Source organism: Adiantum capillus-veneris, chromosome 1 (genome assembly GCF_014529385.1).
Source record: "Adiantum capillus-veneris isolate H3 chromosome 1, ASM1452938v2, whole genome shotgun sequence".
In the NCBI taxonomy this organism is placed as follows: Eukaryota; Viridiplantae; Streptophyta; class Polypodiopsida; order Polypodiales; family Pteridaceae; genus Adiantum; species Adiantum capillus-veneris.
In genome coordinates, this window is record NC_140931.1 from 75,545,298 (window position 1) to 75,561,241 (window position 15,944).

The 15,944-nt window shown below is 44.1% G+C and overlaps 1 protein-coding gene across 1 annotated transcript in view; it reads left to right on the forward strand.

Moving 5' to 3' along the window:
• The first annotated feature begins 482 nt into the window (after positions 1-482).
• EHD1 (EPS15 homology domain 1) overlaps positions 483-15,944 on the forward strand; it is a 90,656-nt gene continuing 75,194 nt past the window's right edge. The window contains exon 1 of the mRNA XM_086517368.1: positions 483-695. Coding sequence (XP_086373494.1) covers positions 611-695 — 85 coding nt within the window. The 5' untranslated portion in view covers positions 483-610. The remainder of the gene's footprint in view (positions 696-15,944) is intronic.

Sequence of the window (15,944 nt, forward strand, 5' to 3'; positions counted from 1 at the left end):
TTCTACCTCAAAAAAGCACCCTCACGCCAGATGTTGATCGGTCAAAACTCCCATTGTCATAAACTCCCCACAGCCCCTTCCCTTGACTATATGTGACACTAAAGGGATCGACGACGGGGGTTTAATCTGTCGTTGATCACATTCCATTTAGGGGGAAAAAAATAGGGTTACCCTGCATTGCGGCAACCTGTTGAACCCATGACCTCCCCCGCCCCAATCCCGAGCCCTATCCATCTGAGCTAGCGCGTGTTGATGCACAACAAGTGAGGCCGCACGTCTAAAATCTTGCCCCCCCTTTGCGCGGCAATTGGACAGCCCAAATCATCCGCGCCCCACCGATCATTTGCCGGCCATCGATCCCTTGACACTCACCCCGTATTGACAAGGAGCCCCTTCCTTAACGGCAGTGTCAATTATTCAGGGAATAATGCATCCGACACGGAAATGCTGGAGGTGAATTTAGTGGTTACATATATACACTTGGCAGTCCCAAATTTCGGGCGTGTCTGTGATTGAAAAGACGCGTTTTGTAATAGATCGAAATGAGCCGAGCGAGCTAGCTCGGCATAAGCTTGCGTTAGTTTGTGGAAAACCACCAGAGGCAGCAGTGATGGACATCCTTGCAGTTCGCCATATTAATTATGCCAAGCGAGACGAGCACCTTTTCAAGCAGTGGTTCGATTACGCGGATACAGGTGGGTGAGATCTGTCTGAGAGAGAGAGAGAGAGAGAGAGAGAGAGAGAGATTCATTCCTGCAGCTCTATCACAAGCATGTGATATGAAAACTTGCTAATACAGATCTGTGAAGCTTTCCTGCCTTTGCTCATTGAGCTACACGCGTACCCTTTTACCCTTTTAGCACATTTAAAGACAGTCAATCAATGCTGGCGTTCAACATTATGGCCATGTTATTTTTGTCAATGTGTAGAGTATTCTTTGTGGCCAGACATGTCTTAGCATGCTCATCTTTGTCACCAAGTGCCTCTGCATATAAAGGAAAGCTACATGGAACTGTGCTCATCGGCATGAGATGGCAAAATTGTTTGGCATACTAGTATGGCAGAAAATCTTCCATCTCTTCAACAATTGTTTGTTATCCACACGTCCTTGATTTGTACCCTGATCCGGAAAAAAAGTTCTTGCATACCATGCAACTTTACCAACTTGTAGAAACCAGAAGTCTGACTCTTTCTTTCTCTTAACTAAGAAAGAAGATTACAAAGGAAAGAAATTCTGTAATTTTAAGCAATCGATCCGTGAAGACACTTATTCCGCTGGTGCCTTGCCCTTTTTTCTCTTCCTCTCTTTGGCAGCTTTGTTCTCCTCCTTGGTAGGACAATGTGTAACCATTTCTGGAATCTGCAAGACTTCAATGCACCTAAACTTCAAACAACTAGAAACAACCAAACAAAACTGTTACAAGAAGAAGATGCCGAAGCAGGATGTATGTATTGACCAGTGGTGGCTTGGTATCTCCAAGGAGGAGATTAGGGAGTGAGAACTAGGGTACATTAGGGAGTGAGGTCTGTTTTTTTTGTTTGTGCCCGGCTGCATGTGAGGTAGATGTACCTTGTCGCACGTGTGTGAGCCCATTTAATAGGCCAGCATGAGGTGGGACCCCTGATCCTAAGTCTTTACGGTGTGAGAGTCTGTTTTCTGCAGTTTTCATCCATATATTACTTCATGACTACGTGGCATAAGCGTGCGACTTGTCACACTGATGATGAGTGGCATATTTATTGGTTGAGGTGAGTTATGCGAGGGCGCCCCTACATTCTCTCTAGCCTTCTTCTCTGATGCTCCCTCTCATTTGCGATCTGAGAACATCAATGATGTGGATAACGTGGATGCGCTTGAATTGCTGTAAAATTCACCAAGAAGTAGGGCTGAAATTCTGTTTTTGCATTTTACTCAAATTTCGCTGCACCAAAAGTTATCACTCTCTCCAGGATGATAGTACAGTAGATTGCACACGTGCCCATATAATTTTTATCGTGATTGACTAGATATCAACCAAGAAAGGGATAAGTGGGGGTGTCAAGGTGGTGTACTGGCCACTAGAGCCCTTGTAGGGGTGGTGTGGACTCACCGGGTTATCATCCACCGATTGATTCCTTGAGGGGATTATTTGGGTCTTGTTTATTTGGTTTAAAATCGCTTGTAGTTTGCCTATTGTCTGTGCAGGGAAATTCGCCATAGAATTTGTTACAAAGAGGAGAGCTATTCCACTCTCTTATCATAGATCAACACAAATGATTGATAGTGGTTTTTACTGATTGATTGGTTTTTTTTTGCCTTTCAAGAGTGTTGAGCTGACGATACTCTGCCATCGTTGTGTATTTTGATGAAAGTTGCAACAAGAATGATTTCCTCTCTCATTTTGATTGATGTGTTACTATTTGATTGAATATGGTTGGATCAAATGGCTGTAACATTCTAACTTGTGATGTACCTATTCATTAGAGACACTCGTGGAATTCGAGTTAGAATTGGATGCGATGATTAGTATGGATAAATCTAGTGCATCAAAAGTTCATGTGATATATGCTGTTACAGGCTTGGGTACTCCAAGCGACAAATCAATAGCAACACAAGAAAATAATTGAACTTGAATATATATATATATATATATATATATATATATATATATATATATATATATATATATATATATATATATATATATATATATATATATATATATGAGAGAGAGAGAGAGAGAGAGAGAGAGAGAGAGAGAGAGAGAGAGAGAGAGAGAGAGAGAGAGAGAGAGAGAGAAAATGAAATAAAATGTAATAGTAACGTCTTCAAAAGGCCAAAATGACCTATGAGACCAAAAGGTTACATGTGGTGAATGTACTACTACCAGGTCTGGGTACAAAAAGTACAAAGAACTGAAAGGGTAGGGGTGGGGTGAAAGCTGATACAAAGGGAATACAAAGGGTGAGCTGATACAATAGAGCTCTCTGACAGTCGAGGCATAGTCCACACAAAATGACGGAGTTCCGTCCTTAGATGCAACGGTCCCAAAGATTGTCGCCCCTTTTGGTATTCCTTTATTATTGCTTCTCAAAGGTACAACTCCCAAGTGTCCTCTTCTCCGAGACTATTAGTCCAGATGCTCTCTAGAGTGAGGCCCGGTCTTTATAAATAATACAAGGGATGCACATTAGCAGAGCCCCAAAAGCACCAGTTCTAAAAGCATTAATTCCCAAAAGCAATTGCACCAAAATCTCATGTGAAAAGCTGATAAAACGAGCTAGCGCAAAATGCGAAAATCCGTATAGCTTGCCATGTAAGCTTGCGAACGCAATTTACGAAAATAAGACTCAGAGTTTAAACTTTTGAGTTTTAGGGTTTAGGCCCCTAGGCTGGTGCACATAAGTTAGTAGGGGGTAGGATTATAATCCCTAACCACTTAGGCACCTTGGTCCATCTTTTGGGTTCAATTTTCTTGTCCTCTCGGCTAGTTATTCCCAATTGGTCATGCCATGTCACCAACTAAAGACATTCCCCTGTCATGAAAGAATTGTAATCGCCCTCTATTACGCGTGCGAAACAGCCAAAGGATAAAAAACTTTCTTTAGTAGACACTGACTCCTTATACCCATGCAATAGACTCCACAAATCGAGCACTTCTACAATGACATCAGTCACTGATCAATCACATTTTCGTCGAGGGTCTCAGATACAAAGCATGATCATTTTAACCTATTTAGCAATCACATCCAAACCACGTTGATCTTTACACAGATGTCTAAATCTTGTTACTATCAGATTCATATCCTTTTGTGTCACATTTCAAGCAATACGATGCCCATGATCATCTCCACAAGATAGTACATTCACATAGCATGCAATTCACAAATCACACACTTACTTCACACGGAACACTATGTTTCAATTATTCAATTTAGTCATCTCATCCCATTGAGAACTCTTGATGCACGGAGATCCCTGTGCAGCCATCTCATCCTTCTGGAACTCTTGATGGACTCACAACAGTATCCAGTCATCTCATCGAGATGGAAATCTTGGTGCACTAGAATCTCGCTCATTTCACATTCACTTAGCTATCACATCTAGATCTCACTGATCTCTGAGAGATGTCGAGATGCACTTGGTTCAAATAATTCGTCACATAAAATGCTGCAGACATTTCATCTTTCTCTACATGTCTCTAACAAAACACACACGACAGAGCACATGTCATCAGTTCAAGCAAGGAAATTCCCAATTCAATGTACATATTTTCATAAAATCATTCTGCAAAATACTATCAGCCTGTCAATATCCGTAGAATCGCAAGAAGAAATTAGTGACTTTATTCATTCTAGGCAATTTGTGACAAAGGAGTGGAGTGGCTTCCCTCTTGTGCAGTTTGCACCGCACAAGATTCAGCGTGTTGATTCATCGATAACTTTTGACATAGACACTGCTAATAATTCAAAAGCTTCAAGGTAGAATTGAAAATTGAAGAGAATTTGCAAAGTTCTCTGTCACGAGGACGTGGCAATTGTTAACTATGTCACGAGGACGTGGCAACTGCGAACCTTAGTTGTTGGTTTCTTTCCAATGATTTTTGTTTTATGATTGAGACCCTTTTTTTGAAGTTGCAAATGGTCGGACATTGTATGGCCAATGTGAACGGTAGTTTCACCTGCAGACGGGAAGTTGGTCGGCACTGGAATTCGTATAGTAAGAGGATGTCTAGGCTCAGTTCAAGATCATGTAGGTCCCCCCCATCGCACTTAGCAAGTTGGTGGATACTAGGAAATGAACTCAATAAAGGCACAAAGTCAAGGTGGGGTCGCCAAAAGAAAGTACCCGACTGTTGGGCCACATTGCATTTTTGGATGCGGTCCCAATGGGGATAGATGGTCAGAAGACCAATAGGAGCCCAACGGAAGCATCTCCTAAAAATTAGGGAACTGCTATTTTGGGCCATGAAATTTGTTCGCGTCATTCCGGAATGACAAGGGGAATATTTTAGAACTCTGCTGCAAAGTCAACTGGGCAACCAGTTGGGAGATTTTTAAGGGGCAACCCCAAAACGGGAAATTGCTTGTAAATGTGCCAAGTGGCACAATTTGGTGCACTTTCCTCTTGCAGAAAAATGGGTGCTGAATTTTAAGCTGAGAGGAGCTTCATTTGCAGCTTGCCACAGGTTAAGAGCTATTGATTGCAAGCTTCCCCTCTCATGTACAGTGTGGTGCAAGAAGTCATGTCCTGCACACCCCACACTGCTCTCTCTCTTCCCTACATGCAGTAATGTGATGCCCTACAAGAGGGCTCTTCATTTGACTCATGTACAACTGTGTGGTTACATGTGATTTTGCTGAGCCAAGAGCCTCCCTGAGCAGGAACAGGAGTAGCTGATTGATGCTCCAACAGCAGGCATCGGTGAGGGTGATAACCTCACCGTAGAGGTGCAATTTCAGCGTTGGTTATGTGCTTTGTTTTGACTGTTTTTCAGCCATACTGACGCAAGAACCATCGGGGACAGTGCCCCACTGATAGAGGGCAGTTTAGGGACTGTTTAGGGCTGAAAACAGGGCAGAAATCAGAGGGTTTATGCCAATGGAAGTGAGTGCCAGCAGGGAAATTGGTTTCGGGCAATTTTTGGGGCTGTTATGTTGTCGAAATTTTACGGTGGTATCTAGCTGGATACATGTAAAGGATTCCCAGGACTCTTCTCTGTAATTTACCCTCTTAAAGAATAAAGAAATATCGAAAGGGACGCTAATTTTGGGGCCTACAGGTTGTCGGCGTCTGCTCGGAGCATTCTAGCTTCCGAGCCATGTGTGTGCTTAAGTGTTAATTCCCATCGCAGGTTACCTTTCCAAAGTGCTCTGTGTGTGTGTCTAAAGTAAAGAATTTTGGGTGAAAGCCAAAGTCTACCGCCCTACGGGCCGGTTTCAAGGTTCCGTTGCCGGGACATCAATCACCTTTCCTCAAGAAGTGAGCCTCGATTGTTTTGGGTAAAGACACAGAGTACAAGAACGCGGGTTTACACTATGGCCGACAAAGGGAAGGTCATTATGGAAGAGGGTTCCTCTCGAAGGACAGACAAGAAGTTCCTATGGTGTTGAGATTGGCGAGAGCTCACGGCCACGCTCGTCTGTACCTCCTGTTGATGTGAACGTCCCTCCAGTATTGGGCTTTATGATTGGGCAACTTGAGGATGATGCGTTCATGACTCAGTTAGTTGCAGGGGTGAATGTCTTTTCGCAACTGGTGCAGAACCCAAGGTTTATGGAGTTCTTGCAAGCGCCACCAGTGCCGCAACAAAATAGGCAACCTACATCGCGAATAGAGCTTGTTGAGGCTCAAGCCCAAGTACTTCATGCGTCTCAGTAGGATAGGGAACACTCGCATGTTGGGGAGTCGGGGGCTCCAAAACAGGTTCCTCCCGTCCTTGAGCAGGTGGTTAGGACACATGTTCCACAGGCTATACCAATTCAGCCCGCCACCTTTCAGAGCCCCCTCATGTTGTCTTAAATGGACAGGGAACGGGTTATCAGGCAATGCATCTAGTTTTTCCACCACCCACAGTACATCCTTGGTATTTTGGGGGTGGGTCTGTGTTCCAGAGTATGGCTGGTTATGTGCTTGGAAGCCAGCTGTACATACCAGGAACAGTGTTTGGGGGTATGCAAGACATGATGCCAAACCCCATGTATGGTAGCATCGACATGCAACAAAATTTTCAGAGCAACCAGGGCCAGTTTGGGGCACCACAGGCTTATTTTGGCATGGCTGGTTTTTGTGGACAGCAACCGTATACGGCACCTTTGACGCAAAATGTTAATGGCCAAGATGTGACGATGATGCCTACTACAGTGCCAATGTTGCAGACAATTCCTTATGACAATTTGGGGGCACTGGAAAAACCGAAAGCTTACAAAGGTGGTGGTGCAGCTGTAAAGTTTAGCACTTTCAACGGCTTCGAGGATAAAGCAAAGGCTCTCACTTTCCTCCAGCAGTTTGATACAGCTTATGCAGGAGGGAATTTTACAGAGGCCTCCAAGGTCAAGAAAGCTGTCACTTTCTTGAAGGACAATGCGCTTACATGGTGGATGAATTGTTAATGCAAGGACAGGCACCCGCTACTTGGGTCTACTTCAAACAAATGTTTGCATTTGCTTGGCTGTCAAATGAATTTGAAGCCGACGTCATGACAGATTGGCGCCAGCTTACTTCGGCTACATGCAAGAGCTTGTTGGAGTACAATCGGAGGTTTTGTAAAGCGTACTCTCAGTAACCTCCTACAGATTTGTGTCATTGACAGAGCAGATAGAGTACTGTTGTGGGCTGCCTAAAGGGCTTTGGGACTACTATACCAAGAACAGAGTGGCTACCCTCACCTAGCTCATGGAAGTTGCTAACACTGGTCTTGCCTTGTTGAAAGGAGAGGACAATGGGTTTCCGAGCAACGAGAAAGGAGGGCAGCAAAAGAAAAATTCAGTGAAGAAGCCCTTTGTGAAAACGGCTCCTGAAGTGTCACAGGGGTCAGAAAAGGCTACCAAAGACAAGGATTCAGCCGGGACTTCTGGAGCGTAGGCAAAGAAATAGAAAAGAAGCCTTTTGTGTGTAAGTCGCTCGAGGAAAAGAAGGTCTTAATGGTTGAAAACAAATGCTTTATATGCGAGCAGCCTGGTCACTTTGCTACCGATTGTCCACAAAGGAAAAGACCAGCTGACTTAGATGATAAAGAGGACCAGAAAGGCAAGAAGCCTAAACCCACGGTAGGTTTGGTGCCAGATATGGTGGATGACAGGCTCAGTACAGATGCCAGTGAATTATGCAGAGTATGGGGTAAAGTTAGAGATCAGACGGCACTCATCAAAGCAAACTTTATCTCACGTGAGTTAGCTATGAAGGTGGGCATCAGAGCTGAAGAGATGGGGTACACGGCAGAGGCAGGGTTGGCATGTCCTGGCCACTCAGAGTGTGTCACTCCCATTATTGGAAAGCTGCGTCTGCATATTCAGTCATATGTAGACACAGAAGAATTTTATATCATGCCATTGGAAGGGTGCGATGCGCTACTTGGAATTCCGTGGATGTTCAGAGTACGTGGCGTGCTGGATGCCTTTGGCAAGACGATCACCCTTCAGCATAGGGACACAACTCATGTTTTGGATGTAAAGCTCAAAGGGGAGTCTGTCCCTATTGTATTTGCTTCGGCTACCACTTCTGTAATAGAGAATCATCTTTCTGTGTACTTGAGTTTTGCACGTGATGTCTCAGATAATTGTCAGTCAAATTTATCTGTGTTAGATAAAGAAAGGTCAGCATTTTTGCAAGAGTTTAGTGACTGTTTTTCTGATTCGTTACTGTCGCAATTGCCGCCAGAGAGATTTGAGGATCATCGGATAGATTTGGTGCCAGGGTGTAGCCCACCAAATAGACCTCCCTACAGGGTAAGTGCGGCGCAGCAAAAAGAGATTATGGGCTAGGTTGAGGAGTTATTAGAGAAGGGGCTGATTCAGCCCAGTTCTTCTCCTTTTGCTCCCCACTGCTCCTAGTGCAGAAAAAGGATAGCTCATGGCGCATGTGTATTGATTACCGTGCGTTGAATAAGAATACCATCGAGAGTAGGTTTCCTATTCCTAGGATTGATGATATTCTCGATCGTTTAGAGGATGCTGCAATTTTCAGCAGGATAGACCTTAAGAGTGGGTACCACAGATTCATATAAGGCCAGAGGATGTGCAGTTCTTAGTGATGCCGTTTGGGCTAACAAATGCTCCTACCACGTTCAACATAATGATGGACCAGATTTTCCGCTCGCATCAACAATTTGTTGGGACGTTCTTCGATGACGTGATAGTCTATTCGAAGAATGAAGAGGAGCATAGGCGTCACTTGACATTGTGTTCGAAGAGCTGCCCAGTCACAGACTACTTGTCAATCCTAAGAAAAGTGAATTCTTCCTCGAAGAGATCCACTTTCTTGGCCACATAGTCTCAAAGGATGGTGTCAGAATGGATCCCGCAAAGGTCGAAGCTCTTGAGTCTTAAGACATGGCCAAACTTGAAGACTGTGCACTATGTCAGAAGCTTCTTGGGATTGTGTTCCTACTATATAAGGTTTATCAGGAATTTTGCAGAGAGCATCACTTCTTCACGCTTTGCAAAAGAAAGAGGACACTTTCAGATGACCCAAAAAGAGATTCCAGCTTTTAGTCTCTTAAAGGAAAAGTTAACTTCAGATCCAATAATTGTTTTGCTAGATCTCAGGAAGTCATTTGTGGTCCAATGTGACGCGTGTGGCAATAGCATCGGAGTAGTGCTGTAGCTTATGAAAGCCGAATTTTGCAAGGACCAGAGAGGACTATGCAAGTCTATGAGAAAGAGCCCTTGGCTGTGATTCATGCGCTTTCTAGCTGGAAGCACTACCTCTTAGGTGCCGATTTTGTTGTCCAAACAGACCATCAGACCTTGCGATACTTCTTGACACAGTCAAAGCTATCCGAAAAGCATATGCGATGGGCAAACATTCTTTCTATGTTCCACTTCCAGATTATGCATGAGGAAGGCAAGAAGAATGTTGTGGCTGATGCGTTATCAAGGAAGCCACAAAATCAGTTGTGTCAATTCCTTATCATCATGAGTTGGATGACATGAAGGAACAATATGCTACTGATGAAGATTTTGCAAGGATCTTTGAACAGTTACAAGAGGGGCAACATCATGAGCACTACCGCCTTAGAGATGGTTTTATGATGATATATGGCAGCCTTTGTGTCACTAGGCCATTGCGACATAAGGTCATGGAAGAGTCATGTCCCACTGTATGCAGGGCATCGTGGTATTGATGCGACAGTTAAAGCGGTAGAGACATTTTTCTATTGGCCTATCTTGAGGAGAGACCTGGATGCCTTTGTGCGAGCATGCGTGATTTGCCAAAAGGTCAAGTTTGACAGGCAAAAGGCACCAGGGTTGTTACAACCACTGCCGATTCCGGATAAGCCATGGGAAAGCATTGCTATGGACTTTATCTTTGATCTTCCAAGAACGCCAACAGGGAAGGTATATGGACCATTATCTGCAAGTTCAACAAGCAGACCCATTTTATCCTTGTTAGGAAGAAGATAAAATTTGATTAGATGTCACGCTTGTTCATGTACAATGTGTTTAAGTATCATGGTATGCCACAATCGATTGTCAGTGATCGTGATCCTCGCATGACAAGTTTGTTCTGGAGAGGATTGTTTGAGAACATGGACACTACGCTCAAGTTCTCGTCTTCGTTTTCATCCACAAATTGATGGATAGTCAGAAGAGGCTAATTTTAATGTCTTAGATTTGTTGAAATGCTATGTGTCAGATAATAATGGCAAGTGGGAACAGTATTTGCCTATGCTTGAGTATGTGTACAATAATAAGCACCTTTTAGATTGTTGAAGGCGGCAAAAAGTTTCCTCCCATTTTGCATACAAAAAACAAGATCTTTGAGGCAGATCGGTATGTTGAGAACATGGATGAAGTGTACAAGATAATTAAAGTTGCCTCGGAGAAGACTCTGGCAAAACAGAAAAAGGTTGTTGATCGTCACTGTCGTGAATTGTTGTTATCACCTGGTGATTGGGTTTTGTTAAGGCAAGGTTAAAGGATGAAGGGCAAGGAACGCTTGTTTCCTAAGCTCAGCATGCGTTACTATGGCCTTTTCAAGTGCTTGACAAGATCGGCGATGTGGCTTATATGTTGAAATTGCCTGATGCGTGGAAAATTTATAATGCGTTTCACGTGAGTCTTCTAAGACCCTTCGTGGGTGATGTGCCAGAAGATATGCCAGATGAGGATCACCCAGAAGTTGAAGAACCTTGATGAGATCCTTGTACATGAGCAAGTTTTGGCACATAAGGACAGAAAAGTTAAAAAGGACAGGTTGCAAGACGCTACTTGGTGAAGTTCAAGAATTATCCACCTATGGACGCAAAGTGGATTGAAGAGCATGAACTGCCTGAGTCACCAAATTTATTGCAGCTTTACCTTGAAGCCTTTGGGTTACAACCTACTTATGCCCCAGCCCAACGTGTGCAAAGGAGGGCTGATGATAATGTACATATGAATTCAATGTAATAGATGGAAATGACAAAAGTATGAAGGTCTCATTAAGTCATTTGTATCTATGTGTTACGACCTTTCTTTCGGATACATGCCATGATAAAAGAGTGCCGACAACACAAAATCATCAGTGGCGTGTATTTATGGTATGCAATCGAGGACGTTTGCGATTTCAAGAGGGGTTATGTCACGAGGACGTGGCAACTGCTAACCTTAGTTGTTGGTTTCTTTCCAATGATTTTTGTTTTATTTTTGAGACCCTCGAAGTTGCAAATGGTCGGAAATTGTATGGCCAATGTGAACGGTAGTTTCGCCCGCAGACGGGAAGTTGGTCGGCACTGGAATTCGTATAGTAAGAGGATGTCTAGGTTCCAGCTCAAGATCATGTAGGTTCCCCCCGTCGCACTTAGCAAGTTGATGGATACTAGGAAGTGAACTCAATAAAGGCACAAAGTCAAGGTGGGGTCACCAAAAGAAAGTACCCGACAGTTTGGCCACATCGCATTTTTGGATGCGGTCCCAATGGGGATAGATGGTCAGAAGACCAGTGGGAGCCCCACGGAAGCATCTCCTAAAAATTAGGGAACTACTATTTTGGGCCATGAAATCTGTTCGCGTCATTACCTCCGGAATGACAAGGGGAACATTTTAGAACTTTGTTGCAAAGTCAACTGGGAAACCAGTTGGGAGATTTTTAAGTGGCAACCCCGAAACGGGAAATTGCTTGTAAATGTGCCAAGTGGCACAATTTGGTGCACTTTCCTCTTGCAGAAAAATGGGCGCTGAATTTTAAGTTGAGAGGAGCTTCATTTGTAGCTTGCCACAAGTTAAGAGCTATTGACTGCAAGCTTTCCCTCTCATGTATAGAGTGGTGCAAGAAGTCGTGTCTTGCACACCCCATACTGCTCTCTCTCTTCCCTACGTGCAGTAATGTGATGCCCCACAAGGGGGCTGCTCATTTGACTCATGTACAGCTGTGTGGTTACATGCGATTTTGCTGAGCGAAGAGCCTCCCTGAGCAGGAACAGGAGTAGCTGACTGCTGCTCCAAAAGCAGGCACCAGTGAGGGTGATAACCTCACCGTATAGGTGCGATTTCAGCGCTGGTTATGTGATGTATTTTGACTGTTTTTCAGCCATACGGACGCCATAACCATTGGGGACAGTGCCCCACTGATAGAGGATAGTTCGGGGACTGTTTAGGGCTGAAAACAGGGCAAAAACCAGTAAATACAGTGAGCTGAATTTACTGTTTTTTGGCAGAAATCCGAGGGTTTATGCTAGTGGAAGTGAGTGCCAGCAAGGGAATTGGTTTCGGGCAAGTTTTGGGGTTGTTATGTTACCAAAATTTTACCAGAACGGGTGGTATCTAGTTGGATACAGTTAAAGGATTCCGAGGACTCTTCTCTGTAATTTTCCCTCTTAAAGAATAAAGAAAACCGAAAGGGGCGCCAATTTTGGGGCCTACAGGTTGTCGGCGTCTGCTCGGAGCATTCTAGCTTCCGAGCCGTGTGTGTGCTTAAGTGTTAATTCCCGTCGCAAGTTACCTTTACAAAGTGCTCTCTGTGTGTGTCTAAAGTAAAGAATTTCAGGTGAGCCGAAGTCTACCGCCCTACGGGTCGGTTTCATTCTCCTTCCCCATCCATTTTACATCGAGAGCCAAAAAGTGTCGTTGACTAAATTATCCGGTGGAGCTAGCTTACCTTTATGTTTCCCACAATTGGTACTGACAAGCTCACAAAAGGTCAAAGGAATGACCAAATCTGTAGGGCCACACTACCGCTGAAGAAGGAGAGAACATCGAGATAGGAGAAGTCCACACTCCAACAAAACCTCCTCAAGCTGTTGTCATTGTCGGCTAAGGGTATGGCACCACATGCTCCACCTCTAAACCTCATTTAGAGAAGTCGGATGATCAAAACAGAAGTGGTTTTGGAGATTAAAGTATTCTCTTTTGCCTGTCAAAGCCCACTCCAACACATGCACCTGAACTAGTGCATACCGGAAGAACAAGTGTCACCGGAAATCGGAACTGAAACTTCCATCCTTAGATGGACAAGAGAAAATAAAAGAATATCCTTTGCTTCGAGAAGGAAAAAGATCCCCCTCTGTTATCCATAATCCACAATCCACAATCTAGTACAAAAGTGCAACTGAATTATCAACCTGCTACCCATTGGATAGGTAGCTCTGTCGACAATTCCAAGAAAGACGTGCATTTGCAAAAGCCAATCCATCTTCTTGAAGAAAACACAGCCATAGAAACCTACTCCAAAAGTGCTGAAGAAAATCCTATTTCTGTTTAAACACTTCTCTCTAAAGAAGAAGCTAGAATGAATAGCTCCGCATCTAGATCCAACAACCACATGCTTACTCCCTTGTGTGAAGGCTCGGCAATATGACTCCAAATCCAGCATTGCTACACCTCCTGCAACTCCATCGGTTCCCCTCGTTGAAGAGAGGTCGGGGTACATAAGGGTAAAGACGGGGAAGTCGTAGACAAGGGTCCATAGCCTCCACATATCCAAATCTGCCCAAAACTTGGAGAAAGACCAAGAAAAACAGCAAGCTTCTTCTCTCTCAATCTAGTCCAAAACGGCACCGGAATAGACAAATCTGAGCATCCAAGGTGGTCGCGTCACCAAGGGCTTTGATACCGCGTCAAAGGTGGCAACGGAAGATGCAATGAAGACAAGAATTGGCTCGTGATCCGATGGACACTGTCACAAAATGATGACGTGGCAGCAGACAATGCGTGCGGACAGATGATGTGGCAGCAGGCAGTACGGATATCCGGATTCTGTGCTGGCATGCTAACGTGGCAAGAAATACGGATTTGCGGATTCTACATTGACATGCTGACGTGGCTGGCAGATTGGACGGACAGTCCCGGATTTTGTGCTGACAGACTGTATTGAATTTTTGTAATTTGCGCTGACTGTTTTTTGGCAGTTTTTGCGAACATTTGCTTTTGAGACTTTTGCTTTTGAGTTTTGAGGATTTTGGGGCTTTGCTTTTGGGCATCCCTTGTAAGAATAAAAGAGCCTAAGGGCCTCACGTGTCAGAGCACCTGGACCTAGAGTCTGAGAGCGAGGACCCTGCGGGAGTTGTACTTTGCTCAAAGATTAGTATAAAAGAAATCTCGCAAGGGGCGCCAATCTTTGGGGCCAATCTCTCTGGGCACGGAACTACGCTGGGCCGTGTCGACCAAATTGAACTGTGATTTTAAAGTTGTGAAGTATTTTAAGTGATTCGCTCTCATGTCGCGACAGATTCTAGACTTGGAGTGTCCAAGTTTGTTACAGTGGTATCAGAGCATCAGGCGTGTGCTTTCTCAAAGCATACATGTCCTATCAAAGAGCAGATAGGGCACTTGGGTACTTTTTGAAATTGTCACTGAAGAATCTTCGTGTCCCGACCTCGGACTTATTAGCCACTCCCACCCTTCGTACATCGCGCATCGGGCGCGCTCCCGTCTTCATCGCTTTGTCTTACAGGGCATAAAGCCATAAAGAAGCCCACATTACATATGGATTCCGAAAAGAATCAGTCGATCTGTTCTGCCACCGGTGAGGCGGGAGGAGGCAATACGGAAAATTTAAGAGACTCAGCAGAGAACGAGTACGGGCCACCTCGGCTACAAGTATGAACTCTTGGAGATGCAACGTCGACAGTAAGTTGACGAGTGCACAAAGCAGTTTCTTCAGTTTGCTAAGGATCCCCAATTTGCAAAATTTTTGACCCAGCAGTCGACGGCTAAAGTCCATACTCAAGAAGCCTCCTACTTCAAGAATGTTTACTGAAGAAGAACTCCATGATGCGGTCCAGGCCCAAATCAAACAGCTTTTGGACACGAAGAAGCCGTTGAAAAAGTAACTGAAGAAACGTAACAAGGGAACTGATTTCCTCGGTTACTTGGGTCAAAAATCCACTTTTAAAAACGCCAGAAAGCAGAAGAAGCGTGTACGCTTCGAAGGATTGCCCAGTTCGTACTCATCTTCTTCTGACAGCTTTGACAACTCATCTTCTCTGACTCGAGTGATGAGGACAAAAACGACGGAAAGATCATATGGTTTATGCAAAAAGAAAGCACTTTTACAGGGCCAATCAATGTGATTTCCTCAATGACAAGGGCAAAAAGCCCAAAGAATTCAAGAGGGGAGGACTTGCAGTAGAGTTTGAGCACTTTTCAGGGTTTCGAGATGCTCCCAAGGCTTTAGCCTTTGTTCAACAGTTTGACATAGCATTTTCTAGAGGCCGCTATACAGAGCACTCCAAGATCAGATGGGCGCCATCCTTTCTGAAAGGCAATGCACGGACATGTGGTCCACTCTTCTATTAAGGAAACAAGCGCTGACAAAGTGGTTGAAATTTAAGAAACTTTTTATTTCTTCATGGCTCACACAAGAATACGTGATTACTGATTGGAACCATATTCGGATGATCAAGACAGAATCTTTGGATTCTTACTGTGAAAGATATTGGGAAACTTTTCTACCTCTTTCATTCTTTAAGAAGATCAGTTCTAAGGAGCAGATTTAGCGGTTTTGTTGTGGACTTCCTCAAGAAATTCGAGACTACTATCTTGAAAGGAAGTCCAAGTCTATACAACAATTGATGGGACATGCAAAGTGGGGATTTGCTATACATTTGGGTAACTTGACTTACCTATCAGATGAACCTTCAACAAGTCATAGCAGAAACAATCGACAAAGAGATAGACGACCTTCACTGACAAAAGATCAAAAAGATGAATATTTCAAAGCAGGAAAGTGTTTTGAATGTGGAGAACAAGGACATATCGCTACACGGTGCCCCAAAAAGGCACAAGAAGGAGGATGATTGGCAGATGACAGAACAACAGATGAG